The sequence below is a fragment of the Tamandua tetradactyla genome, chromosome 1 (genome assembly GCF_023851605.1).
Source record: "Tamandua tetradactyla isolate mTamTet1 chromosome 1, mTamTet1.pri, whole genome shotgun sequence".
Classification (NCBI taxonomy): domain Eukaryota; kingdom Metazoa; phylum Chordata; class Mammalia; order Pilosa; family Myrmecophagidae; genus Tamandua; species Tamandua tetradactyla.
This window is the reverse complement of record NC_135327.1, coordinates 39,610,913-39,637,508: the sequence shown is the minus strand read 5'-3', so window position 1 is coordinate 39,637,508 and position 26,596 is coordinate 39,610,913. Positions and strand designations below refer to the sequence as shown.

At 37.7% G+C, this 26,596-nt stretch overlaps 1 protein-coding gene and 1 pseudogene across 13 annotated transcripts in view; one reads left to right on the top strand and one right to left on the bottom strand.

Moving 5' to 3' along the window:
* The window catches only part of RALGAPA2 (Ral GTPase activating protein catalytic subunit alpha 2), a 426,648-nt gene that overhangs the window by 329,546 nt on the left and 70,506 nt on the right, over window positions 1-26,596 (bottom strand). For 12 of the 13 annotated variants that reach the window (XR_013157020.1, XM_077114762.1, XM_077114723.1 and 9 more), the window contains one exon: window positions 826-869. Coding sequence is in view for 12 of the 13 variants with exons in the window: in XM_077114762.1 (XP_076970877.1) it covers window positions 826-869 (44 nt within the window). In the remaining variant the exon portion in view is untranslated. Of the gene's footprint in view, window positions 1-825; window positions 870-8,842; window positions 15,870-26,596 lie in introns of those variants that run through there. The other variant, XM_077114768.1, reaches the window with a different exon arrangement.
* LOC143678282 (nuclear distribution protein nudE homolog 1 pseudogene) lies at window positions 1,782-2,778 on the top strand (annotated as a pseudogene).

Genomic DNA, 26,596 nt, shown 5'->3' with positions numbered 1-26,596 from the left:
AGAATAGCTCACCTCTTTTTTTCAATATGTAAGAGTTAGTGAACATACCAAGTTTTAAGTGTTTGTGATTGTTTAAAGTGGTACTAAGCCAGCTATGTATTAGCTTATTAAAGGTATGTACAGAAGTGATGTGCTTTGGGCTATGTTTATGTTCTGGGGTCATCTTATGTTTTTTTATGGTCATTCTACCCCAGTGTCAAATGGTATTTTTTCATTACAAAAGACAAATTTCTTTTACAGTAAGCCAAGTTTAACCTACATTACAAGATCAAACTGCTGCAAGTACATACTCAAGAGTAAAGCACTGTATTTTTATTTCTTTCCTTTGCATATATGTTATACTATACAACAAAAAAAGTTAAAAAACAAAATAAAAAAAAGAGTAAAGCACTCTGGCTTTTTTCTCCCACAATGGTTCTCAAAATTAGCAAAAATAATTCAGAGACAATTATAATTTTGACAACCAAATTACGGTATGGACAGAATCAGACATGCTAACTCTGAAGTTTAGAAAGTATCTGGCCTAACCCTTTCCTTTTTCAGATGATAAAACCAGAGAAGTTTCTTTCTTGCCTGTGGTCCCCCAGCTTTGCCCAGCAGAATCCAAATTAGAATTCTGAACTCCAAACTCCAAATCTCAAGTTCCTGTCTCCTAATAATATTTTAAATGTCTAACCTAATAAGTTATGACATATGAACAAAAATCCTATTTGTCATATAATTTTTCAATTAAAAATAAAAAATGGCCTAATTTTGTCACTTGGTAGTATTAATTAATGAAAGAGTAATGAAAAATGCCATTATAGTTTTATCTAAAATAAATACCTTAATAGAATTTCCAGTGTGTAGAAGCTTCTTTAATGTTGAGCCTGAAAGTTTAAAACAATAAATTAGTAATGGAGTATATAAATGCATATTTAAAAGTTATTTATTTTTAAAAGAAAAAGTATGTAGTTTTAGAAATAAAAATGTATCTGCAACTAAAGCTATCTTTTTCTAAAAATGAGAGGAAGAAGTTTGACCTTCAGAAGCAAAGCAATGTCACAGAGAGAGAGACATTTTAAGATAAAAGTCCTTTAAGTACGTACCTCTTCAAAATCGTTCTAAAAGAGTCAAAATAACCGAAATTAAAGGAAGTCAGATGTCCATAGTGGATTATGTACAACTATCTCTTATCATACATAAAATGAATATTTTAAAATCTCTAAGGTAAAAATAATATAAAACTACTCTTCACAAAACATTTTTATAGAACATTACACAAATAAATATTTGTGTTGGTGTGTTTCTCTCCTGACAAAGACGACCACATTTACGGAGCTCAGCTCATCAATAAACACTCTAACAGGGCATCTCGGTCACTGAGAAAGAGATGGAATCAAGATGCACTCAAAACTACATAAGGCAACAGCAAAAACTTTGGTGTTGCAGTCCACTGTAAATGAGAAAAGTATCTTTTATGAGGATGGAACATATTACCTAGTATTCTATAAATGTGTTCATTTCTCAGTATAGAAACGACCTGGCAATCCCATATAAATTTGAGTTCTTAATCTCAAAAAAGGAGTTAACTTTTTTAAATGGAAATATATTAGAATTTTTAAGGAGGAGAACTTTTCTTCCAAATTACATATTTTTAAAGGGGAAAAAAAATACTTAGATCACCTGAGGAGAAGTTTTGCGCAATATTCAAAAGTTAGATATTGGCCTGTGCCTCATTCCTGCTTCCCAAACTGAACATCATGCCACACGAAGATTAGGTCTCTTTTTCCATTTTTACAATGGAGGACTTGGGAAAGAAGACTTTCAGCTCTGAGGAATGAAAAAGCTAACTACTGGAAACATCTGTTATAAGCAGAGAGCAGAGACTACACAAGAGGAACTCCAAGAATTCCAAGGGGAAGTTGAGAATATGAAGCCGAATTGGAGATTCAGTTGCAACAAACTGAAACCAAGAACAGGGACCTCCTGTCAGAAAATAACCACTTTCACATGGAGCTAGAAACCATTAAGGAGAAATCTGAAACGCAGTATTCTGAGGGCTACTGGCAGATATCAACTTTAGAGGATGACCTCACACAGACTAAAGCAATTAAAGATAAACGGCAGAAATATATATGAGCTAGAGCAAGCAAATGATGAGTTGGAAAGAGCAAATGGGCCACAATCATGTGTCTGGAAGACTTTGAGCTGCACTTGAATCAAGCCATTGAAAGACATGCCTTCCTGGAGAGTAAACTTAATGAGAAGGAGAATCTCCTGGAATCCATTCAGCAACTGAAGGATAAAGCCAGAGATTTACAGCAGGAATTGGCCATGCAGCAGAAGCAGGAGAAACCCAGGACCCCCACACCCAGCTCGATGGAAGCTGAAAGGACAGACTCCACCATCCAGGCCACTAGCTCCCTGCCATTCACTCCCATAGGTCACCAAGGATCAGCTCAAGTTTAAAGATACATTCCAACATGGTCTGGATGATTCCTCTGGTGGAAAAGCCCTCACACCTGCAGCTCAAATATTTCCTCTCAACATCATGGGAGACCTGCTGCAGAAAAGCAGGGGTATTGGAGTCCAAACTTGCAGCCTGCCAGAACTTTGGGTATAATCAATCCCCAAACCAAGTGTCCAGCCTCAGGACGGGGGAGCAAGAGCAGAGATGGCAGTGACAAGCAGCCAAGCAGCACCAGGGTGCCTTTGGGTGATAAAGGGTTGGGAAAACACCTGGAATTTGGGACTCTGCCTTCAGATACTTCCTCACCATCACTGTCACACTACTAGCCGACGGTGTAGTCAAGATGTTTGTTTAGGAAAATCATGGAAGCCAAAGCCCTTGGTGTTTGTTCAGGTGTTGTTCTCTTTACCTTTCTTCCTCTCCTTAAACTATTTTTTTAAGTTAGTTTGAGAAAAATGACATCAAGTAGTCACCATAGTTAGCTTTGTGTTCCAAGCAAATGACTTGAGGCCAACAGCCCATGATGTTTGTCCCCTGAAATGTCTGATGATCCCAAGCCTCCCCCTCTTCATGTGTTGCAAAGGGACAGAGATAGACTAGATCCTCTGGGAAGAGCTCTAAGGCATTGGCTATGAGGCCAGATTTGAGTGAAACCAAGAGTCCTGGTTGGTCTTGAAAGGTACTTCTAATGTTCAAATGCTCCTTAAACATGGGAGTTGGAGCGCATTTACAGAGGCTCATGCCTACCCTTAAAGCTCTCACCCTCAACCCCACTCAGGTAGAGCTGTCATCCAGAACAAAATCTCTAATGCTTTATGGCATGGTAAGGATAGGCATACTTAAATCATGTCTAGGAATGAACAGTAAACTAGGCCCATGCTTTTTATTAAACCATGGTAGTGTACCTCTTAGAGTTTTTAATCAGCATTTAGAGATTTAGAGGCATGGTCGAGTTTTAGAGTGATTTCATGTAGACCGGGGTCCCTCAAAAATTTGTGTCCTCTTTAGGTAAATCCTGACCATTCATTTCCCTGACATGGGAAAAGCTGAGGATCAATGGGGCAAAGTGGCCTTGGTAACGCAGCCCTTAAGAACAGGGCCTCACTATTCATGGCCATAATGAACTAATCAAGGTGACCTTCAAATAGGATCACAGCAAGAGGACTGTTGTTGGCAGCTTACTTTTCAAACAAGGAAATGAACAGAAAACTTCCAACATTCAGTGGTCTGTTGTGTCCTCATCTCTGCTTGTTATGAACTGACACTTCTAGATGTGAGTAAAAAGGATACACTAATTTCAGGAGCATGTGCACAATTTATTAACCTTCCTTTTGTTACTAAGTTATTTTCCAAAAAAACAATAAAATACACTTGAATGAAAAATCTAGCTTTTTAAGTGCTACTGAAATTCAGCAGAAAAACTGCAGTACTGGGTTTGTTCCTCTAAGAAACATTCTTAACCTGTATCACTGAAACATGTGCTTTTATTTTTTAAAAAGAACAATAAAATCAAGAGACACCAGTGATCAAAAACAAAAAGCTGAATATCAAGTCACATTTACTCCACCAATATATTTCAGAGATGTTCCACCAAGAAACAGAACCAGCATCTCAATAATCAATACAGATCATATCTACGTGAACAGACACAAGAACATAAGTTAATGCATATACTAATTCATTAGTCAGAACAAAATCATTGGTAATCTGAAAGAACCAGTATAACTGGTACTTACAACTTTATACAATTACTCTACCATTTATACATCTAACACTAGGGCTCACTGGAAACTCACCACTGTCATGACTCAGATTAGGTGACACCACTTAAATCACTAATGGCTTGTGACTGAGTGAAGGAAGTTACAGTACCCTCATCAGACCCTCCTACCTCTAGGCCCACTCCACTTCTCACTTTACCAAACCATAAGCAACGCCTTTCAGTCTAGAATCAGCACTTACTGGGCTGGGCTTTCTCTCACAACTAAGTTTTACAGTATCTGAGTCCATGGAACTTTCCAGGCCTATATCTATTCTCAACCTGGGACCTTACTGCTCACCTCCATGTTGATCCATTTTTGGACAAAGTCCTTCCTGCCTCAGTTTGACATGTACTTCATTAAGCCTTATGCGGATAGTTGACGAGGTCAAGAGACAATGGACCTCCTAGGATACTCAGGATACATTCTGCACAGACATTTATTTTCCCTGACATCTGTGGCCAATCCATCATCTTGCAACACACTCTCGGAAACACTTTCTCCTGGTCATTGTGTGTGACCGCTGGTGCTTGTCAGTCCTTTCTCTTCTTGGAATGGGCCCAATTTATTTATTTATTTTTAAACTATTTGGTATACCCATACATGCCTATACTCACCCTCCCTACACAGGGAGGACAAAAATACATATAGAAAGGATAGACTTTACAACAAGAACCTGCAGAATATATGACTCATATCCCTCTACAGACCCTTACTTGTGGAATTAAACTAATAATTTGTTACAGCCACAACTGAAAACTAGCACATATATTACATTCTGCTATATTCAAAAATTCTTTTGCTCATGTGAAGCAATACAGCTTAGCAATTATAAACCCAAATCCAAGAGTCAGAACACAGAGTTTTGAATGTCAGTGTTGTGCCTACTAGTTCTGTGACCTCAGCCAGTTGCTTAACTTCACTACGCCTCAGTTTCCTCACCTGTAAAATGGGAATATAATAATGCCTGCCACAGAGAATTGTTAATGAAGTTTTAATTAGTTAATATGCATTGCTTTCCCACAAGATAGGGCATCCATTAAGGAACTCTCTTACTAAGGGCATTAGAGAGAACAATTGTGCAGAGTTTCCACATTAGGACTGGTGTTAAGTACCTGAAGTTTTGTTTAGCTGGTTTAAGTCATTTTAAGCCCATAATTTCACAAAGACATTCTACTCCAACTTTAACATTATGAAATCCCTTCTCACTTGTTTTCATTTTTAAGTTTCTCTCTATATAATGTGCCTATTTTGATTTTTTAACTCCTCATCCAAATTACGGTTAGACCCATCCCATCTCCTTTATGTGCCTCATCAACAATAATGTTTGCCACTTTACGACTCACGGAAATAATGGATGAATATATGAACATATAAAAAAATCTAATTAATTAGACTGATTATATGAACTTCTAACTTCCCCTGGCCCTACATTTTACTGTATTTTAATAATAAACATGCTTTCAATGTAAAGCTTTATTACTTTTTAAAAGGCAGTATCAATACCAAGGCTGGGATTAGGGTAAGGAGAGTGAAATTTAAAGGATCACACAAAAAAACAAACCAACCACACACACAAAAAAGCACTCCTCAGTAATCAATATACGTAATTATTTTAATGTGGTATTTTTTTTTTAAATCAAAATGAATGCAAAAACCTGTGATGAGCAATGTTATAAGTTTAAAAAGACCAATGTTGTGCTGAGCCGTACTGGAATCTGACACAAAAAGAAATGTGTGCCCCTATATACATGTGTTTATATATTTCTAATGGTTAATTTTTTCCAGAATACTAAAGTAGCTGAAAAAGGATGAGCAAATTTTAAAGTAGGTATATTAAATCTCACATTTATTTAAATGAATTTATTACAGTTTTACTTTCCTGGCCTTGATGGAAGCAAACTCATCAATAATATTTTCAAAATTTCCTTCTTTATTTATCTCTGAGAACTGGAATGCCTGATAATTTCTCTTGACCCATCTTTTCAAGGTCTTGCAAAGACATTTTAATGCTGTAGCTGATTATACCACTAACTGAGGATACTGTGAGACATGGACTGTTGACTTTGGACATTATACATGATGCCCAATGGCTAAAGGATACATTGACTGAGAAGGAGAATGGTGGACTATGGTGTATACATATGATCGAATGTGTACAGAAAGGAACAAAGTAGTGAGACATGCAAGGTTGTAAATGACCCTGTGGGACATTATGTGATGCAAAATAAGCCAGAAATAAAAGAGCAAATATTGGATTGTCTCATTTAGGAAATACTTTTAAGAAAATTGGGGTCTAGATGTAAGATCTTATAGCAGTCACATTTAGCCCAGACCTGCAATTGTTATTTCTAGATTTTGAGAGGCTGTGCTATAACCTGGTATTTCCCTGGAACTTTGGCACCCATGTGTCACCTAAGGCTCAGGATAGGAATTCTGCAGTTCTGAAGGTCAGTACTGCCACATACGACAACTGTTAGAGAAACTGAAAAAGACATCAGGCTTTAATTAGAGATAAGAATGAAGCTGATCAGGCCAGGGCGAAGGTAAATCAGAATACAGGCATTAGGAGGACATTGCCTGTATTTTAGAATTCATCTACTCCAAAGGACCAAAGGAAAAGAGGTTTATTTGCTCCAAAACCTAAATTATCTGAAGCACATAATCTAACCCAACCAGTCTGGATAGATCATTCAAAAAGCCCAAACACAGGAAGGCTAAAATGGGAAGGAGGGCTTGTAATTCTGTATAGCTTAATATAATGCCCAGATGCATTCCAGAGTATGTTGAGCAGATAATTAAAAAGTATTGGCAAAATCCCTTGAGGGATGGGACAAAAAATACGGTACTATTAAATTTTATCTCCGGGCAAGCATGAAATAGTATGTACTCCCAAGTCAACAGTCCAAGCCCTTGATCTTGGGGCTTGCTCTTATGAAGCGTATTTATATAGCAGAGAAGCTAAGCCTATCTACAGTTATGCCTAAGAGTTACTTCTAGAGGGCCACTTTTGATGCTAAGATGTGGCCTCTCTCTCAATAAGCCCAACTCTGCAAGGAAAATCATTACCCTCCTCCTCCTCTACCCCCCAAGTAGGACATGACAGCCAGGGGTTAAAGTCTGCCAGACAATATGGGATACGACTCTGTGGGATAAGTCTGGCCCTGGCACTGTGGGATTGACGATGCAATCCTCACCAAAATGGGGAAAATAAGTGTAACAAGGTATTAGTAAACTGAGAGTCCAAAAATATTCAAGAGGCTACCTCGGAGGCTACACTAATGAAGCTTCAGCTAGACATCACTACCTATCATAGTTTGCCAAACCCAACCAAAACCATTTCTGCTAATCCTAAAGAACACCTAGGGTGTTACATGAAATTCCACAAAGGTTCCATGCACTAGGATGACTTTCCAGAAACCTATAACCTCCAGATGAGTCCCTAAACCAGATAAGTCCTGAAATGAAGAGAGGCCAGTCTCTCCAGAACATCAACTAGTTCCGTTTCCCTATCGCATATTATCGACAGCCTTTTCCAACATGAAACAGTTAGAATGGGCATAGCCCAGATTCCTCTAAAGAATGGGAGAAATATGAAAGGAGATGGTAGAGTTTCACAGAGAAGGTAGGGTTTAACAAATGAGTATGATTGCTGAATCATTATATTGTTATTTCTTTTAGGCTCTAGCAGCCAGTAATAAAAACCTAAAATTTACAATTGTGGAACTATAACCTGTATCAAACACTGAAATCTGTTCTACAACTAATTGTTGTGGTATGTTTTGAAATTTATTGCTTTTTGGTATATATGTTATTTTTCATAATAATTAAAAATAAAAAAATATATTTTAAGGCCAAAATTTCACAGAGATATTTCTACTCTAACTTTAACATTATAAAGACCTTTCTTATATTGTTTTACTTTTTAAAAACATCCCTCTCTATATCATGACTCAAACAAGGGACAAGCCATGGCAGTCTACCACCAGGGGAGGGACAAGAACACAGAAACACCCTCTCAGGCACTGGCATGGAGGACCTGCTAAGAGCTACCAGTGGAGAAGGAACACAGAGGAAAACCTTCCAGCACTACAGGCCCCAGGTTAAGCAAAAGGAGATGGCAGCCCACAGCTGGAGGAACTTGAAATTAACAAAATTAGTTCAAAACGCATCAAGGACCTCAGGGTGAAACATAACTCTATAAAAACCGTACAAGAAAACACAGAAGATCTTCATAACCTTGCATAAGGCATGATACCAAAAGAATAATCCACAAAAGAAAAACATCGATAAATTTGGATTCATCAAACTTCAACTTTTCAAAATACACTAGTAGGAGAATGAAAAGATAAGATATAGACTGGAAGAAAATATTTCCAAAGCATATATCTGACAAAGGACTTGTATCTAGAATATGTAAAGAACCCCAAAACTCAAAATTAAGGATACAATCTAATTAAAAAAATAGGAAGAAGATTTAAACACACACTTCACCAAAGAAGATACATGGGCAACAAATAAGCACATGAAAAAAATGCTCAGTATCATTAGTCATTAAGGAAATAAAATAAAAATTGCATTTTAATTTATTTTAAATAATTTATTTTACCATTAAAATAAAAAATCTTACCATGCCAACTGTTGATGAGGATATAGAGCATCTGGAGCTCTCACACTGCTGGTGGAAATGCAGACTATTCACACTTTAGAAGATAGTCTGACAATTAAACATACACCCTTATATGTATTTCATTCCCAAGAGATAGGAAAGCATATGTCCACAAAATGTTTATAGTAGCTTTATTTATAATAACCCAAAAGTGGATAACTAAATGGATAAATCTATCCACTGGAATACTGCACTATTCAGAAATAAAAAGGAATGAACTAGTAATACTATGCAAATACATGGATAAATCTCAAATAATGATGCTGAATGAAAGAAAGCAGACAGAAAAGAGTACATTTTGCATGATTCTATTTATATAAGTCTCTAGAAAAGACAAATTAATCTATAGTGACAGACAGATCAATAGTTGTCTAGGGATTGGGGAATGAGTTGGGGAAGGAGAAAACACTCTTAAAGCAAAACAAACAAACAACTTGACTCCTGTGTTGATGATACATGGGCAAAGGAAGGGATACCACAGCTTGCCTTTCCACCAAATATCCCCATTTGCAGATGGTGCTATTCTTTGTCATCTCCTTGCTCACCGTTAGCTTTCATTATTGCCTAGAGTTTAGATGCCACCTTTATTCACCATGATTTACTAACCTAAGAATGACTTGAGGAAAAAATTGGTAAGCAATTACTTTCATTTTTAATCAGGAATGGTACTTTACAAACAGTTCAGTCAATAGGTTAACATATATCAGACAGTTCATGAATTTGGTGTCAACAATTTCCCTAATCGTCTTACTCTCCAAACATCACTCGAAGCAGTCACTTTACATGCTTGAATGATGTTCGTTTCACACTGAACCACTATGGAGTTCAAATATGTTTCCCCATTAAATGATGTACAGCAAACAATCAGTCATTAAAAACCAAAACAAAAAGAAATGCAGTCTTGTTTCCCCCCCTAAAACATAGCATAACAGAAATAGAGGGGGTACAAGGGCAGTTCACTGGTAGAATTCTCGCCTGCTGTGAGGGAGACCTGGGTTAGATTCCCAGCCCATGCACTTTCCAAAAATACAAACAAGAAAAAACAAACAAAACAAAAATTCAACAAACGGTGCTGCAATAACGGGATACTCACATGGAAAAAGAATAAAAGTTGACCCCCCACCAAACAACATACAAAAAAAAAAAAGAGAGAGAAATAGAACATCCCTGTTTGCTACAGACAAAATAAGACAGCTTGATAAGAAACAGATTTCAAGCATTGTGGCACTTGATGTTTTGAATTATTTTCTTCTCAGGATAAAACTGTCAGGTGGATCTGGAAACTTGCTAAACTTTCAGAACATGGGAGTTGGTCTTATTTTAGGTTTCTATGCTTAGTAACACTGTCATTTGTAGTGTGAGACAGGAAACATACTGCATCAGTCACAAACAAAATGTCGAGGTTCTTACCCAACATTTCAGAGTACCTTATCCACTATCAGCTGCATTAATATTTAATTAAGAAGTCTATATCATAGTGTCCTTTTTATTAGGTAAGGAATATCAGGCCCTAGAATGCAAAACACTCAGAATAAGAAATATTAGATATTAGATGTCAGGCACTGGCTGGGGAAAAGCTTCCTGTCCTAGATTCTGCTGAAGTCAAGATGCCAATGCAAGATCCTTTCTTCTGAATCAAGTGTATTCAAATTTTCTCTAATTTCTACAACTAATTTGGTCAAGACCTTGAGTACCAGATGGTAACAGTTTTAACAAATCCAGATACACTAGAAATAATGCAAGAAGTATAATGAGGTATGTATACAAATATATAAAATTACAAATTTAAAATTACTTATGGGCAATTCCGAATTCCTAAAAGCTCTGAAATCTGAAGCTTTATTAGGAGACAGGAAAGAAACAAATCTGAACCCATCTGATAGCAACCCCTGACATAACCCCACTGGAGCCACTATTTATCCCTCTGAGGGTAAATATTCCTATCTTCAATTACAAAAATAATCACTTACTTATTTGAAGGGTGCTGCCCAGACCCTGGGGAGAGTTCATTCAGGTTTCAACATTTGGCCTTTGAGGTTCTAAACTGTTTCCTTCCTTGTTCATCAATGCATCTCATATTGCTGCTTTAAAATCTGAAAAATTCTGATTCTAAAACACATTTAATGTGACAATCTTTGGAAAAGGGATGTGGACCTACACAAACAGCCATCCCAATTCAATTGATTAAATTTGATTAATCATGCAAAAATACATGTATCTGAAAAGAGCCTTTTAGATTCTAGCATTAAGCATATAGCATCATTGATAAATAAGGACGAAGGATTTTCTATGCAAATGTTCCCACTTCAGTATTCTGAAGTGTGACTAAAGCATTTTGACCACTTTAGAGACCACATATTCTACACACCAGGTGCGCAGCACCCAGCTCTTCGTGCTGCTCAACCACCCTAGTGTCTTGCAACAGTAACAGAGGAATCTGAGAATACCCTCAATGTTCTCAGTGAAAAGCTACTTATATCAAGAAATTAAACTAATCTCTGTGGTATCAGGCAGATTTAAAGTAATACCACACACTTCCTACTAGATGTGTAAAGTTTTACAATGAAAAGAACAAACTAATTTTCATACCTGGTTTTAAAAAGTTGGTTAATACTGAGGGGGGCCTAATAATCTTCAGACACTGTGAAGTGCCATCTGAAGAAAATGAATGTGGTTTTTATACAAATGACATAAAATTGAAGACGGGTTATAGTCAGCACATACAAATACTGCATGCAGTTACTTTTCATTGTCATCCACTGCTGGCGAATTTCCCAGCCCTCACCTACCCCCACCCCTACCCCCTCTTCTGTTGTGTGATGATGTCTGTTTCCATTCCACAACCAGGTGGAAATGTAAAATCTAATGAAAAGGCCATGCCAGACCTCAAATCTAATCCGGAAACTGGGAACAAGCAGTCGCAGGAAGTCTCTGTGGCAGCGTCTGCTTCCTCCAGGGTGGATAAATACCACACTCAAACAGTACAGAGTTGTCTTTTCTCCAGCACAAAATGGGTGCGGAGCTTATAATCAACCAATCCGTGGCTGAGCAGCTGGCCTCCCTGAGAGTTTGGCCCTGATGGAATCTCTTCCCCTGCTCATTTGGAACCTTTCTGTGTCTCATTTGCTGAAAGTTTCTGTTGTATTGAAGCCTGTGTTCCCACAATGCAACGTGTAGCAACTTGCTCCATATCCATTAAGTCTCCTTAGATTATACTTTGCATTTTCTAATTTACACTTTAACTTAATACAGAAGCTCAAAACCTCCATTAAGTAAAGTGCTGACAACTCTCTAAATTTTGGAAATTTCTTTGTGTATTTGAAAGATTTAAAGATAAAGTAATGATGTTTTCATTCCTTTCAATAAACGACTTTACCTTTTAAAAATTTATAACATATAACTGTAAGTCTATTTTTATAAGGGTCAGTTTCATTGTTTATAAAAATAATCCTAAATTTAATTTAGGATTCAACATTTTGAATATTCTTTCAGGTTCCAGGTGTCTACACAAATTGTTCTCCCACCTAGAAAGCCCTTACCATACTTTCCACACTTGACCTACTTACCTCTCAAGGCTGAGATCAAAGTACCCCTCTTAAAACCCTCCCCAATTCCTCTGAGTAGAATTAATCAATTTTTTTTTTGCTACCATCACACTCACCTCTTTTATAGTGACAATTATACTGTAACTATTTTTTTCTCATCTATCCCCTCTTAATAGGCTTACACTATTAGGACAGTGCAACATTCTTTATTTCTGCCCCAGCACTTTGCACATAAATGTCTCTCCCTCAATAAATATTTGAATAAATGAATGACTGAATAGAGGTAAAATTCCACTATAACAACATATGTGCCTCAAATATGATAAACTGATAGAGCACAGAAATTCTGGAAATACCAGACTCTTCTAAAGCAGAAGGACTAAGCTAGACATTTTGAAACAGGTTTAATATGCAATCAAACCACAAGTTACTCCAGTTCTGTTGCAAATATTAAATTGAGGTAAAACACTGTTAGATGTAAAGAACTGGGCATTGACAGCAATGGTAACTATAATGGTTAGGTTCAGGTGTCAACTTGGCTGAGCTGTCTGGTCAGGCAAGCACTGGCCTGTTACTACAAAGATATTTCATGGCTGTCAGATACACGAGAGGGCTGGTTTACTAAACCATCATTAAGTTGACTGCATCTGTGACAGATCACATCTATGATCAACTAAAGGTGTGTCTTCCACAAAGGAGAGAATCCAATCAGAGTCAATCTAATCAGTTGAAGACTTAAAGGGAGAATTCTCACCTCCAGCCAGCCAGCCTCTTTTGTAGAGTTCATTTAGGACGTTCATCAGAGTTGCTAGCCTCATGGCCTGCCCTACAGATTTTGGACTCTTGCTTTCCATGGTTGCATGAGACACATTTATAAATCTCATATTTACACACATCTCCTGTTGGTTCTGTTTCTCTAGAGAAGCCTGACTAATAACAACTTGGTATCAGAAGTGGTTCTTAAGAAACAATTTTAAATTGGGGTTTGTGAAATTGGCTTTCTACTCCGATCAGCCTCAAAGGCACTAATGACTCTACTTCCAATAATCAAGATGGCACTGACAGTCCATGGCATGAGTTAGCAATAGAAATACACAAAATATCACCATTTGATTCTGCTAATTGTATGTTTATAGGAGGCAAGGCTGGGGGTGAGAGTGTTTTTAACACCATAATGGAGTTTTGTGAAGTTAAGAGGTATAATAATGTTGGCTGGTTGTTCTTAGATATTGCTAGATATAGTTATGAGAGACAGGGATGACCTGAAGACTTCAAATATGCAACTTAAATGTCATATGAAAAATGAAAGTTTCCATGTGTGCCATGAAAGAAAATCTTATTTCCTGAGGTTGCAAAATTAAGATCTGTGAAAACCAGATTCAGAGCCTCATTGTGCAAGTGGCAGATTTACGAGGTAAACTAAATTCTCAACCTTGTAGGTTGTCTGCTGTTAAAGTAAGGGCTTTGACTGGATAAAAAAAAAAAAAAGGATCCAGAAACTTGTGATGGGGATGTACGGGTTGATAATGATGGCAGTGGAGATATGGAAACCCTGGATTCTGCTGAGTCTTCAGTAGATAGACCTGCAAAGTCTTTCCTGAGGAAACAGCCACTCTACCTGTAGCATGCCCCGAAGGAAAAGCAACCCAACCTCCAGCCTGCCATAAGGAAAGACTTTCCCGGCCTCCAGTCTGTTCCTTCATATGGGTGGCTGGCTGAAGCATGGATCAATAGGTGACCAACAATGCCGGAGGTCAAAATGCCAGAACTGCCCTGGTATAATGTAGATAAGGGGATCCAAAGCTGAAATTTCAGACTGAAATGTTAAAAGTGGATTTATCACGGAAGACCTGCTCACACACCCCACATGTCGAGAGGACACACCTTTTACCAGGACTTTGAGGAATAAATTTGAGACTAGCTCCATTGTCCCTGAAGAGCTCTATAGTTATCCTTCTATATAGGTCAGACATTATTGTGAGAACTGCTGTCACTGAGTTGGATACCTTAAACACTATGGGGATGATCAAATCCCAAATTGGCAGAAGACATGAGGCAACAATTAACTGCCACAGACCAGGTGGGTGTAGATACCATAATGGACAGCAGACTCAAAGCAGCAGTCAAAATAATCTGACTCACAGAGAATTATGGTGTTGGCTAGTAGATTATGGGGTACCTAGAAGTAAAACAGATGGCAGTCTATTAAATTCTTGCTTGAGCTTGAATGAGGGGAGTACCAGGTACCCTTGGGGAAGGACCCTGTTACACTGACAAAAATTTACACTATTAACCTTCCTTGCAACCTTCACCAAGGAGACCTAAGCCTTTTACCAGAATAACTGTACACTGGGGAAAAGGAAATGATCAGACATTTCATGGATAATTGGCTTAAAAGTGAAACCAAGTCCAGGAGACTCAAAACATTACTCTGGTCCACCAATCAGAGCAGGGGCTTATGGACATCAGGTGACCAGTGAAATTTCAGCTCAGGTTAGTCTCACAATGTGGGTTATTTCCTGAACTCCAGAATAGATGATTGGAATCAACATACTCAGCAAATGGCAGAATCCCCACACTGGTTCCCTGACTTGTGGAGTGAGGACTATGATGAAAGGAAACACCAAGTGGAAGGCTCTAGAATTGTCCCTACTTAGGAAAATAGTAAATAAGAAGGAATACTGGATTCCTAGAGGAACTGTAGAGATTAGTGCCACCCTAAAGGACTTGAAGAACGGAAGGGTAGTATGCCAGGTTGAAAGGATTACATACGCTAGAAAAGCCCTGTTTTTTTTCCTGATCCATCTTGTGGAGGCAGCCATTTCTTTTAATCCCTATTCAGTACTGTATATTAGAAATTTGATTACATTATCTTCACAAAGCTCTGACATGCCCAATTGTGGGTATTAACCTTTGATTAGCAGGAGATGTGACTCCACCCATTTCAGATGGGTCTTAATTAGTTTACTGGAGTCCTTTTAAAAAGGAAACATTTTAGAGAAACACAGAGCCCACAGAGCCAGAGATCTTTGGAGATGAAGAAGGAATATGCCACACATAGAAAGCAAGACAGTGGCTTAGTGAAGTGTGGAATCTGGTTCATTCTCCAGAGCAGCTAATAAATAACCAGAAACAATACAGAACAATTGGTGGGGCCACATCAGTGATTAAACATACAGCATACACCAGTCTGGACAAGCTGGACTGACTGTGACCCCACATAGAACTCTAAGTCCCCAAAGCCATGAAGGCTAGCGCCCCTCTCCCACAGGCACAGCAGCCTGGTTTCCCAATGGGAAAGGAAACAGACTTTAATAGCAGCAGGGGCTTAGCTCAACCAAGCTCCAATTGCAGTATAATTAACAAATTCTGACTACTGAAAACAGGCCCCCAGTTGAGATAAACCTGGAATAAAACCTAAAGGTACTAGGAGTTTTCACCCTGACAGAGGGGGCACAGGGCTGACGGGGGTGGGGGAGGTGGGGGTGGGAACACAGGCTTTTTCCATCAGATGGCACTAAATACTTGAAAAGGGCTGGACCCTAAGAAAAAGGGGAGGGGGTGTGCACATAGAGCCTGGAGATACACAGAGCCACTGTTCTAGTTTACTAGCTGCCAGAACGCAATATACCAAAAACGGAACGGCTTTTAAAAAGGGGAATTTAATGAGTTGCTAGTTTACAGTTCTAAGGCTGAGAAAATGTCCCAATTAAAACAAGTCTATAGAAATGTTCAATCTAAGGCATCCAGGGAAAGATACCTTGGTTCAAGAAGGCCGATGAAGTTCAGGGTTTCTCTCTCAAGTGAGAAGGCAATGGCGAACACAGTCAGGGCTTCTCTCTCAGCTGGAAGGGCACATGGCGAACATGGCATCATCTACTAGCTTTCTTTCTGGCTTCCCATTTCATGAAGCTCCCTGGGAGGCGTTTTCCTTCTTCATCTCCAAATGTCACTGGCTCATGGACTCTCTGCTCCATGGTGCTGCAGCATTCTCTGCTCTCTCCGAATCTCCATTCTCCAAGATGTTCCCTCTTTTATAAGACTCCAATAAACCAATCAAGACCCACCCAAATGGGTGGAGACATGTTGTCACCTAATCCAGTTTAATAACCACTCTTGACTAAATCACATCATCCAGGGAGATGATCCGATTACAGTTTCAAATTTACAGTATTGAATAGAGATTATTTTACCTTTATGAAATGGGATTTTGATTAAAACATGGCTTTTCTAGGGGGCATACATCTTTTTAAACCAGCACAGCCACATATCAACTCAAGTTCTTGATTAACAAACCAAGGAACAGGGGATTTGCTCTGAAAAGGATTTGTTTTTTTTGTTTGTTTTTTTTTTGCTCTGCTTGTATTACTTAACAGCTCACTAAATGGAACTGCAAAGACTTCTCAGGCTCCAAGAGCCCCAGGCAAGGGCGGAATTAAGGTTGTCTGAGAGACCAAGGGACTGGTCAGGTGAAAGGAGTTAATTTCTTGGAGGTTGTGCCTTCCCAGGGAGAGGGGTGGGGTCCAGCTCAGTTGGAATCCCCCCTCAAGGAATTCAGATTGCAGGGACTGGAAAACTGAAGCCATTAAAGCCAGCCTATAACTGTTTCAACCAGGCCCCCAGCAAGGAGAGACTGATGGAGTTAAAAGCACAGGATCACTTTATGCTGGTGGGACCCGCAGGCAGACAAGCAGGATACTAGGCAGGATAGTATAAACAGAGAGGCTAGTGGCTTCATAGGAAAGTCTGTCAACCTGCTGGGTCTCACCTTCATGGAAAACTGATGCAGGTGACTCTTTCCTCTAAGAGGAGGCCAGTCTGATCTGGGAAAATCTGACTGGAGACTATAATAGCTAAGAAGAACCTCCTAAGAAAAAAAAAGGCACCATACAGGCAGGGCAAGAAACAAGAAAACAAGAACTGAAAAATGCTGATCCATTAAACAAAACCTATGCTAGAGGTCTAGAATAAGCTGAACTGAATGTCAAAGAACAGATATATAACAAAGTTATACAGCAATAAAATCCTAGGTAAAAGAGTGAAAACAATCTCCAAAACACAGTAATTAATGGAATTAAATGCCTAGACATCAGCAAACAATAAAAAATCATGTAGGAAAATTGAAGATATGGCCCAGACAAAGAAACAAACCAACAAGTCAAATGAAATATAGGAGCTGAAACAATTAATTCAGGATGTTCGAAAGACATGGAAAATCTCATTAAAAATCAAATCAACAAATTGAGGGAGGATATAAAGAAGGCAAGGGATGAAAAAAAAGAAGAACTCAAAAGTCTGAAAAAACAAATCACAGAACTTATGGGAATGAAAAGCATATTAGAAGACAGAAAAAAAATGGAAACCTACAATGTGAGATTTCAAGAGGCAGAAGATAGAATTAGAGAACTGGAGGACAGGATATCTAAAACCCAACAAGCAAAAGAAAATATAGGGAAAACAATGGGAAAATATGAGCCGGGACTCAGGGAGTTGAATGACAACATGAAGTGCAAAAATATACATGTTGTGGGTGTGCCAGAATGAGACGAGAAGGTAAAAGGAGGAGAAAGACTAATAGAGGAAATTATCACTGAAAATTTCCCAACTTTCATAAAAGACTTAAAATTACACATCCAAGAAGTGCAGTATACCCCAAACAGAATAGATCCAAATAGAAATACTCCAAGACACTTATTAATCAGAATGTCAGATGTCAAAAAGAAAGGGAGAATTTTGAAAGCAGCAAGAGAAAAGGAATCCATGACATACAAGGGAAGCCCAATATGACTATGCATAGATTTCTCAGTAGAAACCATGGAGGTGAGAAGACAGTGATATGATATATTCAAGATTCTAAAAGAGAAAAACTGCCAACCAAGAATTCCATACCAAGCAAAATTGTCCTTAAAAAATGAGAGAGAAATTAAAACATTTTCAGACAAAAAAAAAATCACTGAAAGAATTTGTGACCAAGAAAGAGATTGGCTCTGCAAGAAATATTAAAGGGAGCACTAGAGACAGACAGGAAAAGATAGGAGAGAGAGGTGTAGAGAAGAGTGTAGAAATGAAGACTATCAGTGAAGGCAAAAAGAGGAAAAATTAGATATGACATATAAAATCCAAAATGCAAAATGGTAGAAGAAAGTACTGCCCTTAAAGTAATAACACTAAATGTTAATGGATTAAATTTCCCAATCAAAAGACACAATGGCAGAATGGATTAAAAAACAGGACCCATCTACATACTGTCTACAGGAGATGCATTTTAAAGGTAGAGAAAAGTTACTTCAGGCAAACAACAATCAGAAAAAAGCAGGAGTAGCTACACTTATATCTAACAAATTAGACTTCAAATGTGAAACAATTAAAAGAGACAAAGAAGGACACTAAGTACTAATAAAAGGAACAATTCAACAAGAAGACATAACAATCATAAATATTTATGCGCCAAGACAAAGTGCTTCAAAATGCATGAGGCAAACACTGAAAAGAGAAATAGACACATCTACCATAATAGCTGGAGACTTCAATTTCCCACTCTCATCAATGGACAGAACATATAGACAGAGGATCAGTAAAGAAACAGAGAATTTGAATATTATAATAGACGAAATAGATTTAACAGACATTTGTAGAACATTACACCCCACAACAGCACACATTTTACTCAAGTGCTCACAGATCATTCTCAAGGATAGACCACATGCTGGGTCACAAAGCAAGTCTCAATAAATCTAAAAAGACTGAAATCATACAAAACACTTTCTCAGATCATAAAGGAATGAAGATAGAAATAAATTAACAAGCAGAGGGCCAAAAAATTCACAAATAAATGGAGGCTCAACAACACACTCTTAAACAACCAGTGGGTCAAGGAAGAAATTACAAGAGAAATCAGTAAATATCTTGAGGCAAATGAAAATGAAAACACAACATATCAAAATTTATGGGATGAACCAAAGGCAGTGCTAAGAGGGAAGTTTATTGCCCTAAATGCCTATATCAAAAAAGAAGACAGAGCAAAAATCGAGGAATTAACTGTTCACTTGGAAGAATGAGAGAAAGAACAGCAAACTAATAAAGGAAAGAAATAACGAAGATTAGAGCAGAAATAAATGAAATTGAGAATATGAAAACAATCGAGAAAACCAATAAAACCAGAAGTTGGTTCTATGAGAAATTCAATAAAATTGATGGACCCTTAGCATGGCTGACAAAAAGAAAAAGAGAGAGGATGCAAATAAATAAAATCCAAAACAGAAGAGGAGACATCATCACTGACCGCATAGAAATAAAGAAGATAATGAGAGGATACTATGAATAACTTTATGCTAATAAACTAGACAACAAAGATGAAATGGACAACTTCCTAGACAGGCATGAACAACCAACAATGACTCAAGAAGAAACAGATGACTCAACAAACCAATCACAAGTAAAGAAACTGAATTAGTCATTAAGAAGCTCACAAAATAGAAAAGTCCATGACCACAAGGCTTCACATGTGAATTCTACCAAACATTCAAGAAAGAATTAGTACCAATCCTGCTCAAACTCTTCAAAAAAATGAAGAGGAGGGAAGGCTACCTAACTCATTCAATGTAGCCGACATCATCCTAATACCCGAGGCAGACAAAGATACTACAAGAAAGGAAATTTACAGACCAATCTCTCTAATGAATATAGATGCAAAAATCCTCAACAAAATTCTCGCAAATAGAATCCAGCAGCACATTAAAAGAATTATACACCATGACCAAGTGGGATTCACTCCAGGTGCACAAGGATGATTCAACATAAGAAAATAAATTAATGAAATACACCATATCAACAAATCAAAGCAGAAAAAACACGTGATCATCTCGATTGATGCAGAAAAGGCATCTGACAAAATCCAACATCCTCTCTTATTGAAAACGCTTCAAAGGATAGGAATAGAAGGGAAATTCTTCAATACGATAAAGGGAATATATGGAAACCTACAGCTAACATCATCCTCAATGAGGAAAAACTGAAAGTTTCCTGCTAAGATCAGGAAGGAGACAAGGATGTCCACTGTGACCACTGTTATTCAACATTGTGTTGAAAGTTCTAGCCAGAACAATTAGACAAGAAAAATAAATGCAAGGAATCAAAATTGGAAAGGAAAAAGTAAAACTCACACTGTTTACAGATGATATAATACTATATGTCAAAAACTCTAAAAAATCCACGGCATAGCTACTAGAGCTAATAAATGAGTAAAGCAGAGTGTCAGGGTATAAGATCAACACTGAAAAATCTGAAGTGTTTCTACATACTAGCAAAGAGCAATCTGAGGAGGAAATCAAGAAAAAAAATTCATTCACAATGACAACCAAAAGAATAAAATATTTAGGAATAAATTTAACTAAGGATACAAAAGACCTATACATAGAAAACTATAAGAAATTGCTAAAAGAAACCACAGAAGACTTAAATAAGTGGAAGAGCATATCGTGATCCTGGACTGGAACACTAAATATAGTTAAGATGTCAATTCTAACTAAATTGATTTATAGATTCAATGCAATACCAATTAAATTCCCAAAAACTTGCTTTGCAGAAATAGAAAGACAATAACCAAATTTATTTGGAAGGGCAGAGTGCCCCAAAAGCTAAAAATATCTTAAGAAAGAAAAACGAAGTCATAGGTATCACACTACCTGACTTTAAGGCATATTACGAAGCTACAGTGGTCAAAACAAGAGCATGGTACTGGCATAAAGACAGATATACTGACTGTGGTAGTTAGATTCAGTTGTCAACTTGGCCAGGTGAAGGCACCAAGTTTTGTTGCTGCGGACATGAGCCAATGGTACATGAACCTCATCTGTTGCTCATTACATCTGCAGTCAGCTAGGAGGCGTGTCTGCTGCAATGAATGACATTTGACTTAACTGGCTGGTGCTTAAATGAGAGAGGGCAACGTAGCACAGCCTAAGCAGCTCGGCATACCTCATCTCAACATTCGCAGCTCAGCCCAGGCCTTTGGAGATACAGAAAGGAATCACCCGGGGGAAAGTTGCTGGAACCCAGAGGCCTAGAGAAAAGGCCAGCAGAGATTACCCTGAGACTTCCCACATAAGAAAGAACCTCAGATGAAAGTTAGCTGCCTTTCCTCCGAAGAACTAACAAAATAAATCCCCTTTTATTAAAAGCCAATCCATCTCTGGTGTGTTGCATTCCAGCAGCTGGCAAAACTAGAACACTGACCAATGTAATCAAATAGAGTGTTCAGATATAGACCCCTTCATCTATAGACAATTGATCTTTGATAAGGCAGTTAAAGCCAACTCATCTGGGACCGAACAGTCCCTTCAAAAAATGGTTCTTGGAGAACTGGATATCCATATGCAAAAGAATGAAAGAGGATCCATATCTCCCATTTTATATAAAAATTAACTCAAAATGGATCAAAGACCTAAACATTAGAGCTAAGACCATAAAGCTTTTAGAAGAAAATGTAGGGAAATATCTTATAATACTTGTAATAGGAGGTGGTTTCCTAGATCTTATACCCAAAGCACAAGCACTGAAGAAAGAAATAGATAAATGGGAACTCCTGAAAATTAAACACTTTTGTGTATCAAAGAACTTTGTCAAGAAAGTAAAAAAGCAGCCAACACAATGGGAGACAATATTTGGAAAACACATATCAGAAAACGGTGTAGTATCCAGAATTTATAGAGATTCTCCAACTCAACAATAAAAAGACAAACAACCCAATTTAAAAAATGGGCAAAAGACATGAAAAGACACTTCTCAGAAGAGGAAATACAAATGGCTAAAAGCACATAAAAAGATGTACAATTTCACTGGCTACTAGGGAAATGCAAATCAAAGCCACAATGAGATACTATTTCACACCCACCAGAATGGCCATTATCAAAAAAAACAAAACGTAAGTGCTGGAGAGGATGTGGAGAAAGAGGCACACTTATTCACTGTTGGTGGGAATGTAAAATGGTACAATTGCTGTGGAAAGCAGTTTGGCAGTTCCTCAGGAGGCTAAGTATAGAATTGCCATATGATCCAGCAATCCCATTGCTAGATAAATATTCAGAGGACATGAGAGAAAGAATACAAATGGACATTTGCACTCCTATGTTTATAGTAGCATTAATTATAAATTGCCAAGTGAAAGAAACAGCCCAAATGCCCATCAACAGAAGAGTGGCTAAACAAGCTGCGGTATACACATATAACAGAATATTACACAGTTGTAAGACAGAATAAAGTCATGAAGCATGTAACAACATGGATGGATCCTGAAGACATTCATGCTGAGTGAAATTAGCCAGAAACAAAAGGGCAACTACTATATGGTCTCACTGATATGCACTAACATTTATGAATTAATTCAGAGAATTTCAGTTAAGAACACAGTTTATCAGGAGATAAGGTAGAGATTGGGTAACTGGTGCTGAAAGGTTGCAGACTGTGCAACAGGATTGATTGTAAAAATTCAGAAATCAATTTTTACCACCTGATTATAGCACAATAATGTGAGCATACTGAATGAAGCTGAATGTGAGAATGATAGAGAGAGAAGGACTGGGAGCACATATGAAACCAGAAGGAAAGACAGACAATAAAGACTTAGATAGTATACTTTAGGAATGCCTAGAGTGTACAATGATAGTGACTAAATGTACAAGTCAAAAAATGTTTTTGCATGAGGAAGAACAAAGGAAAGTCAGTATTGCAGGGTACTGAAAACAGATGGTCATTCACATATTAAAATTTCAACATCTGTGCGAGACTAAAGGGAGAAAGGCTTATTTGGTACAAAATTTATATATTTTGTTTGTTTGTTTGCATGGGCAGGCACCAGGAATTGAACAAAGGTCTCCAGCATGGCAGGCAAGAATTCTGCCACCAAGCCAACATTGCACCACCCCAAAATTTGTACTCTGACTAGTGCAATTTTCTAATTTAACTTGTATGGTCAGTTTAATTGAACACCATAAGTACATGGAACCTTGAATAGGGCATGAGATTTTGTTGGTTTGTCCGGGTTAGTGTGATACCTGATAAATCCCAGAGTGATTTGAACAGTGAATAAAGAAGTATTTGCAAATGACCAAAAGGCACATGAAGAGATGCTCAACTTCCCTGGCCATTAGAGAAATGCAAATCAAAGCCAAAATGAGATATCATCTCAAACCCACCAGAATGGCCATTATGAATAAAACAGAAAATGACAAGTGCTGGAGAGGATGTGGAGGAAGAGGCACACTTATACACTGTTGGTGGGAATATCAAATGGTACAATTGTAGTGGAAGGCAGCTTGGCGGTTCCTCAAAAAGCTAAATACAGAATTGCCATATGACTGGGCAATACCATTGCTAGGTATCTACTAAAGGACATTAGGGCAAGGACACAAACAGACATCTGCACACCAATGTTTATAGCAGCATTATTTACAATTGCAAAGAGATGGAAACAGCCAAAATGTCCATCAACAGACAAGTGGCTAAACAAACTGTGGTATATACATACGATGGAATATTATGCAGCTTTATTCTGTTATTATGCATAACAGAATAAAGTTATGAAGTATGTAACAACATGGATGGACGTTAAGGACATTATGCTGAGTGATATTAACCAAAAACAAAAGGACAAATACTGTATGGTCTCACTGATATGAACTGACATTAGTGAATAAACTTGGAATATTTCACTGGTAACAGAGACCATCAGGAGATAGAAACAGGGTAAGATATTGGGTAACTGGGGCTGAAGGGATAAAGATTGTGAAATAGGACTGAATATAAAAACTCAGAAATGGACAACACAATAAGACTTAACTGAAATATAATTATCTTAAAACACTGAATGAAGCTGAACGTGAGAATGATAGAGGGAGGAGGGCTGGGGACATAAAGGAAATCAGAAAGAAAGACGATAAAGATTGAGATGGTATAATCTAGGAATACCTAGAGTGTATAATGACAGTGACTAAATGTACAAATTTTAAAAATGTTTTTGCATGAGAAGAACAAAGGAAGGTCATTACTGCAGGGTGCTGAAAATAGATGGTAATTAATATTTTAAAATTTCAACTTATGTGTGAGACTAAAGCAAAAATGTTTATTTGGTACAAAATTTATATTTTGACTAGTGCATTTCCTAATATAACTTATGTAGATAGCTTGGTTGAACAACATAAGTACATGGAACTTTGGGGAGGAAATGAGATTTTGTTGGTTTGTCCACTGTGATGCCCCGATGAATCCCAGAGTGATTTGATCAGTGAGTGGAAAAGCATTTGCAAAGTATGAATGGCAAGAACGGGGGAAAATTCAACCTCTCCAAGTTGAATTCTTGATATTCTCACAAGCAGTGTGGACAACCAAAGCTATAGGCTGAGCCCCCAGTCTTGGGGTTTGTTCATATGAAACTTAACCCCACAAGGGATAGGTCAAGCCTCCTTAAAATTAGGCCTAAGAGTCACCCCCAAGAGAGCCTCTTCTGTTGCTCAGAAGTGGCCTCTATCTCCAGCCAACACAACAAGCAAACTCACCACTCTCCCCCTGTCTATGTGGGAATGACTTCCAGGAGTGTGGACCTTTCTGGCAACATGGGACAGAAATCCTAGAATGAGCTGAGACTCAGCATCAAGGGATTGAGAAAAACCCTAGAATGAGCTGAGATCCAGCATCAAGGGATTGAGAAAACCTTCTCGACCCAAAATGGGGAAGAGTGAAATGAGACAAAGTGTCAAAGGCTGAGAGATTCCAAACAGAGTCAAGAGGTTATCCTGGAGGTTATTCTTACGCATTAAGTAGATATCACCTTGTTATCCGAGATGTAAGGGAGAGGCTAGAGGGAACTGCCTGAAAATGTAGAGCTGTGTTCCAGTAGCCATGTTTCTTGATGATGCTTGTATAATAACATAGCTTTCACAATGTTAGTGTGTATTGTGAAAACCTTGTGTCTGATGCTCCTTTTATCTACCTTGTCAATAGATGAGTAGAACATATGGAATAAAAATAAATAATAGGGGAACAAATGTTAAAATAAATTTAGTTTGAAATGCTAGTGATCAATGAAAGAGAGGGGTAAGGGGTACTGTATGTATATATATATATATATTTTTTCTGTTTTCATTTTGTTTCTTTTTATGTTGTCTTTTTATTCCTTTTTCTAAATTGATGCAAATGTTCTAAGAAATTATCATGATGATGAATATGCAACTATGTGATGATACTGTTAATTACTGATTATATACATAGAAAGGAAAGATCAAAATAGGAATGTTTGCGTTTAATTGGTGGTTTTTTTGGTATTTAAAAAACCAAATAAAAAATAAAATAATAATAATAATATAAAAAGAAGCATTTGCAAAGCCCCCTTGGGAGAATGCGGAGAAAGGAGGAAATATTAAACTTCCCCATTTGGAGAATTTCTGAAATTCTCGCAAGCAGTGGGGACAACCAAATCAATAGGCTGAGCCCTCTATCTTGGGTTCTGCACCTATGAAACTTATCCCTGCAAAAGATAGGCTAAGCCTACTTAAAATTATGCCTAAGAGTCACCCCCAGAGAACCTCTTTTGTTACTCAGTTGTGACCTCTCTCTTTCTAAGCCGACACACAAGCAAACTCACTGCCCACCCCCTTTTCGAGAGACATGACTCCCAGGGGTGTAAACCTCATGGCAACATGGGACAGAAATCCTGGTTGAGCTGGGACCCAGTATCAAGGGGTTGAGAAAAACTTTTCAACCAAAAGGTGAAAGAGAGAAGTGAGACTAAATAAAGTGTCAGTGGCTGAGAGGTTTCAGAGTCTAGAGGTTATCCTTATGCATTATATAGATATATCCTTTTTAGTTTATGGTGTATTAGAGTGACTAGAGGGAAGTACCTGAACTGTAGAGCTGTGTTTCAGTAGCCATGTTTCTTGAAGATGACTATTTAATGATATAGCTTTTGCAATGTGATGGTGTGTTTGTGAAAACCTTGTGTCTGATGTTCCTTTTATCTATGGTATGAACAGTTGAGTAAAAATATCAATAAAAAATAAACAAATAACTAGGGGAACAAAGGTTAAAATAAATTGAGTAGATTGAAATACTAGTGGTCAATGAGAGGCAGGGGTAAGGAGCATAGCATGTATGAGTTTTTTCTTTTTTCTTTTTTATT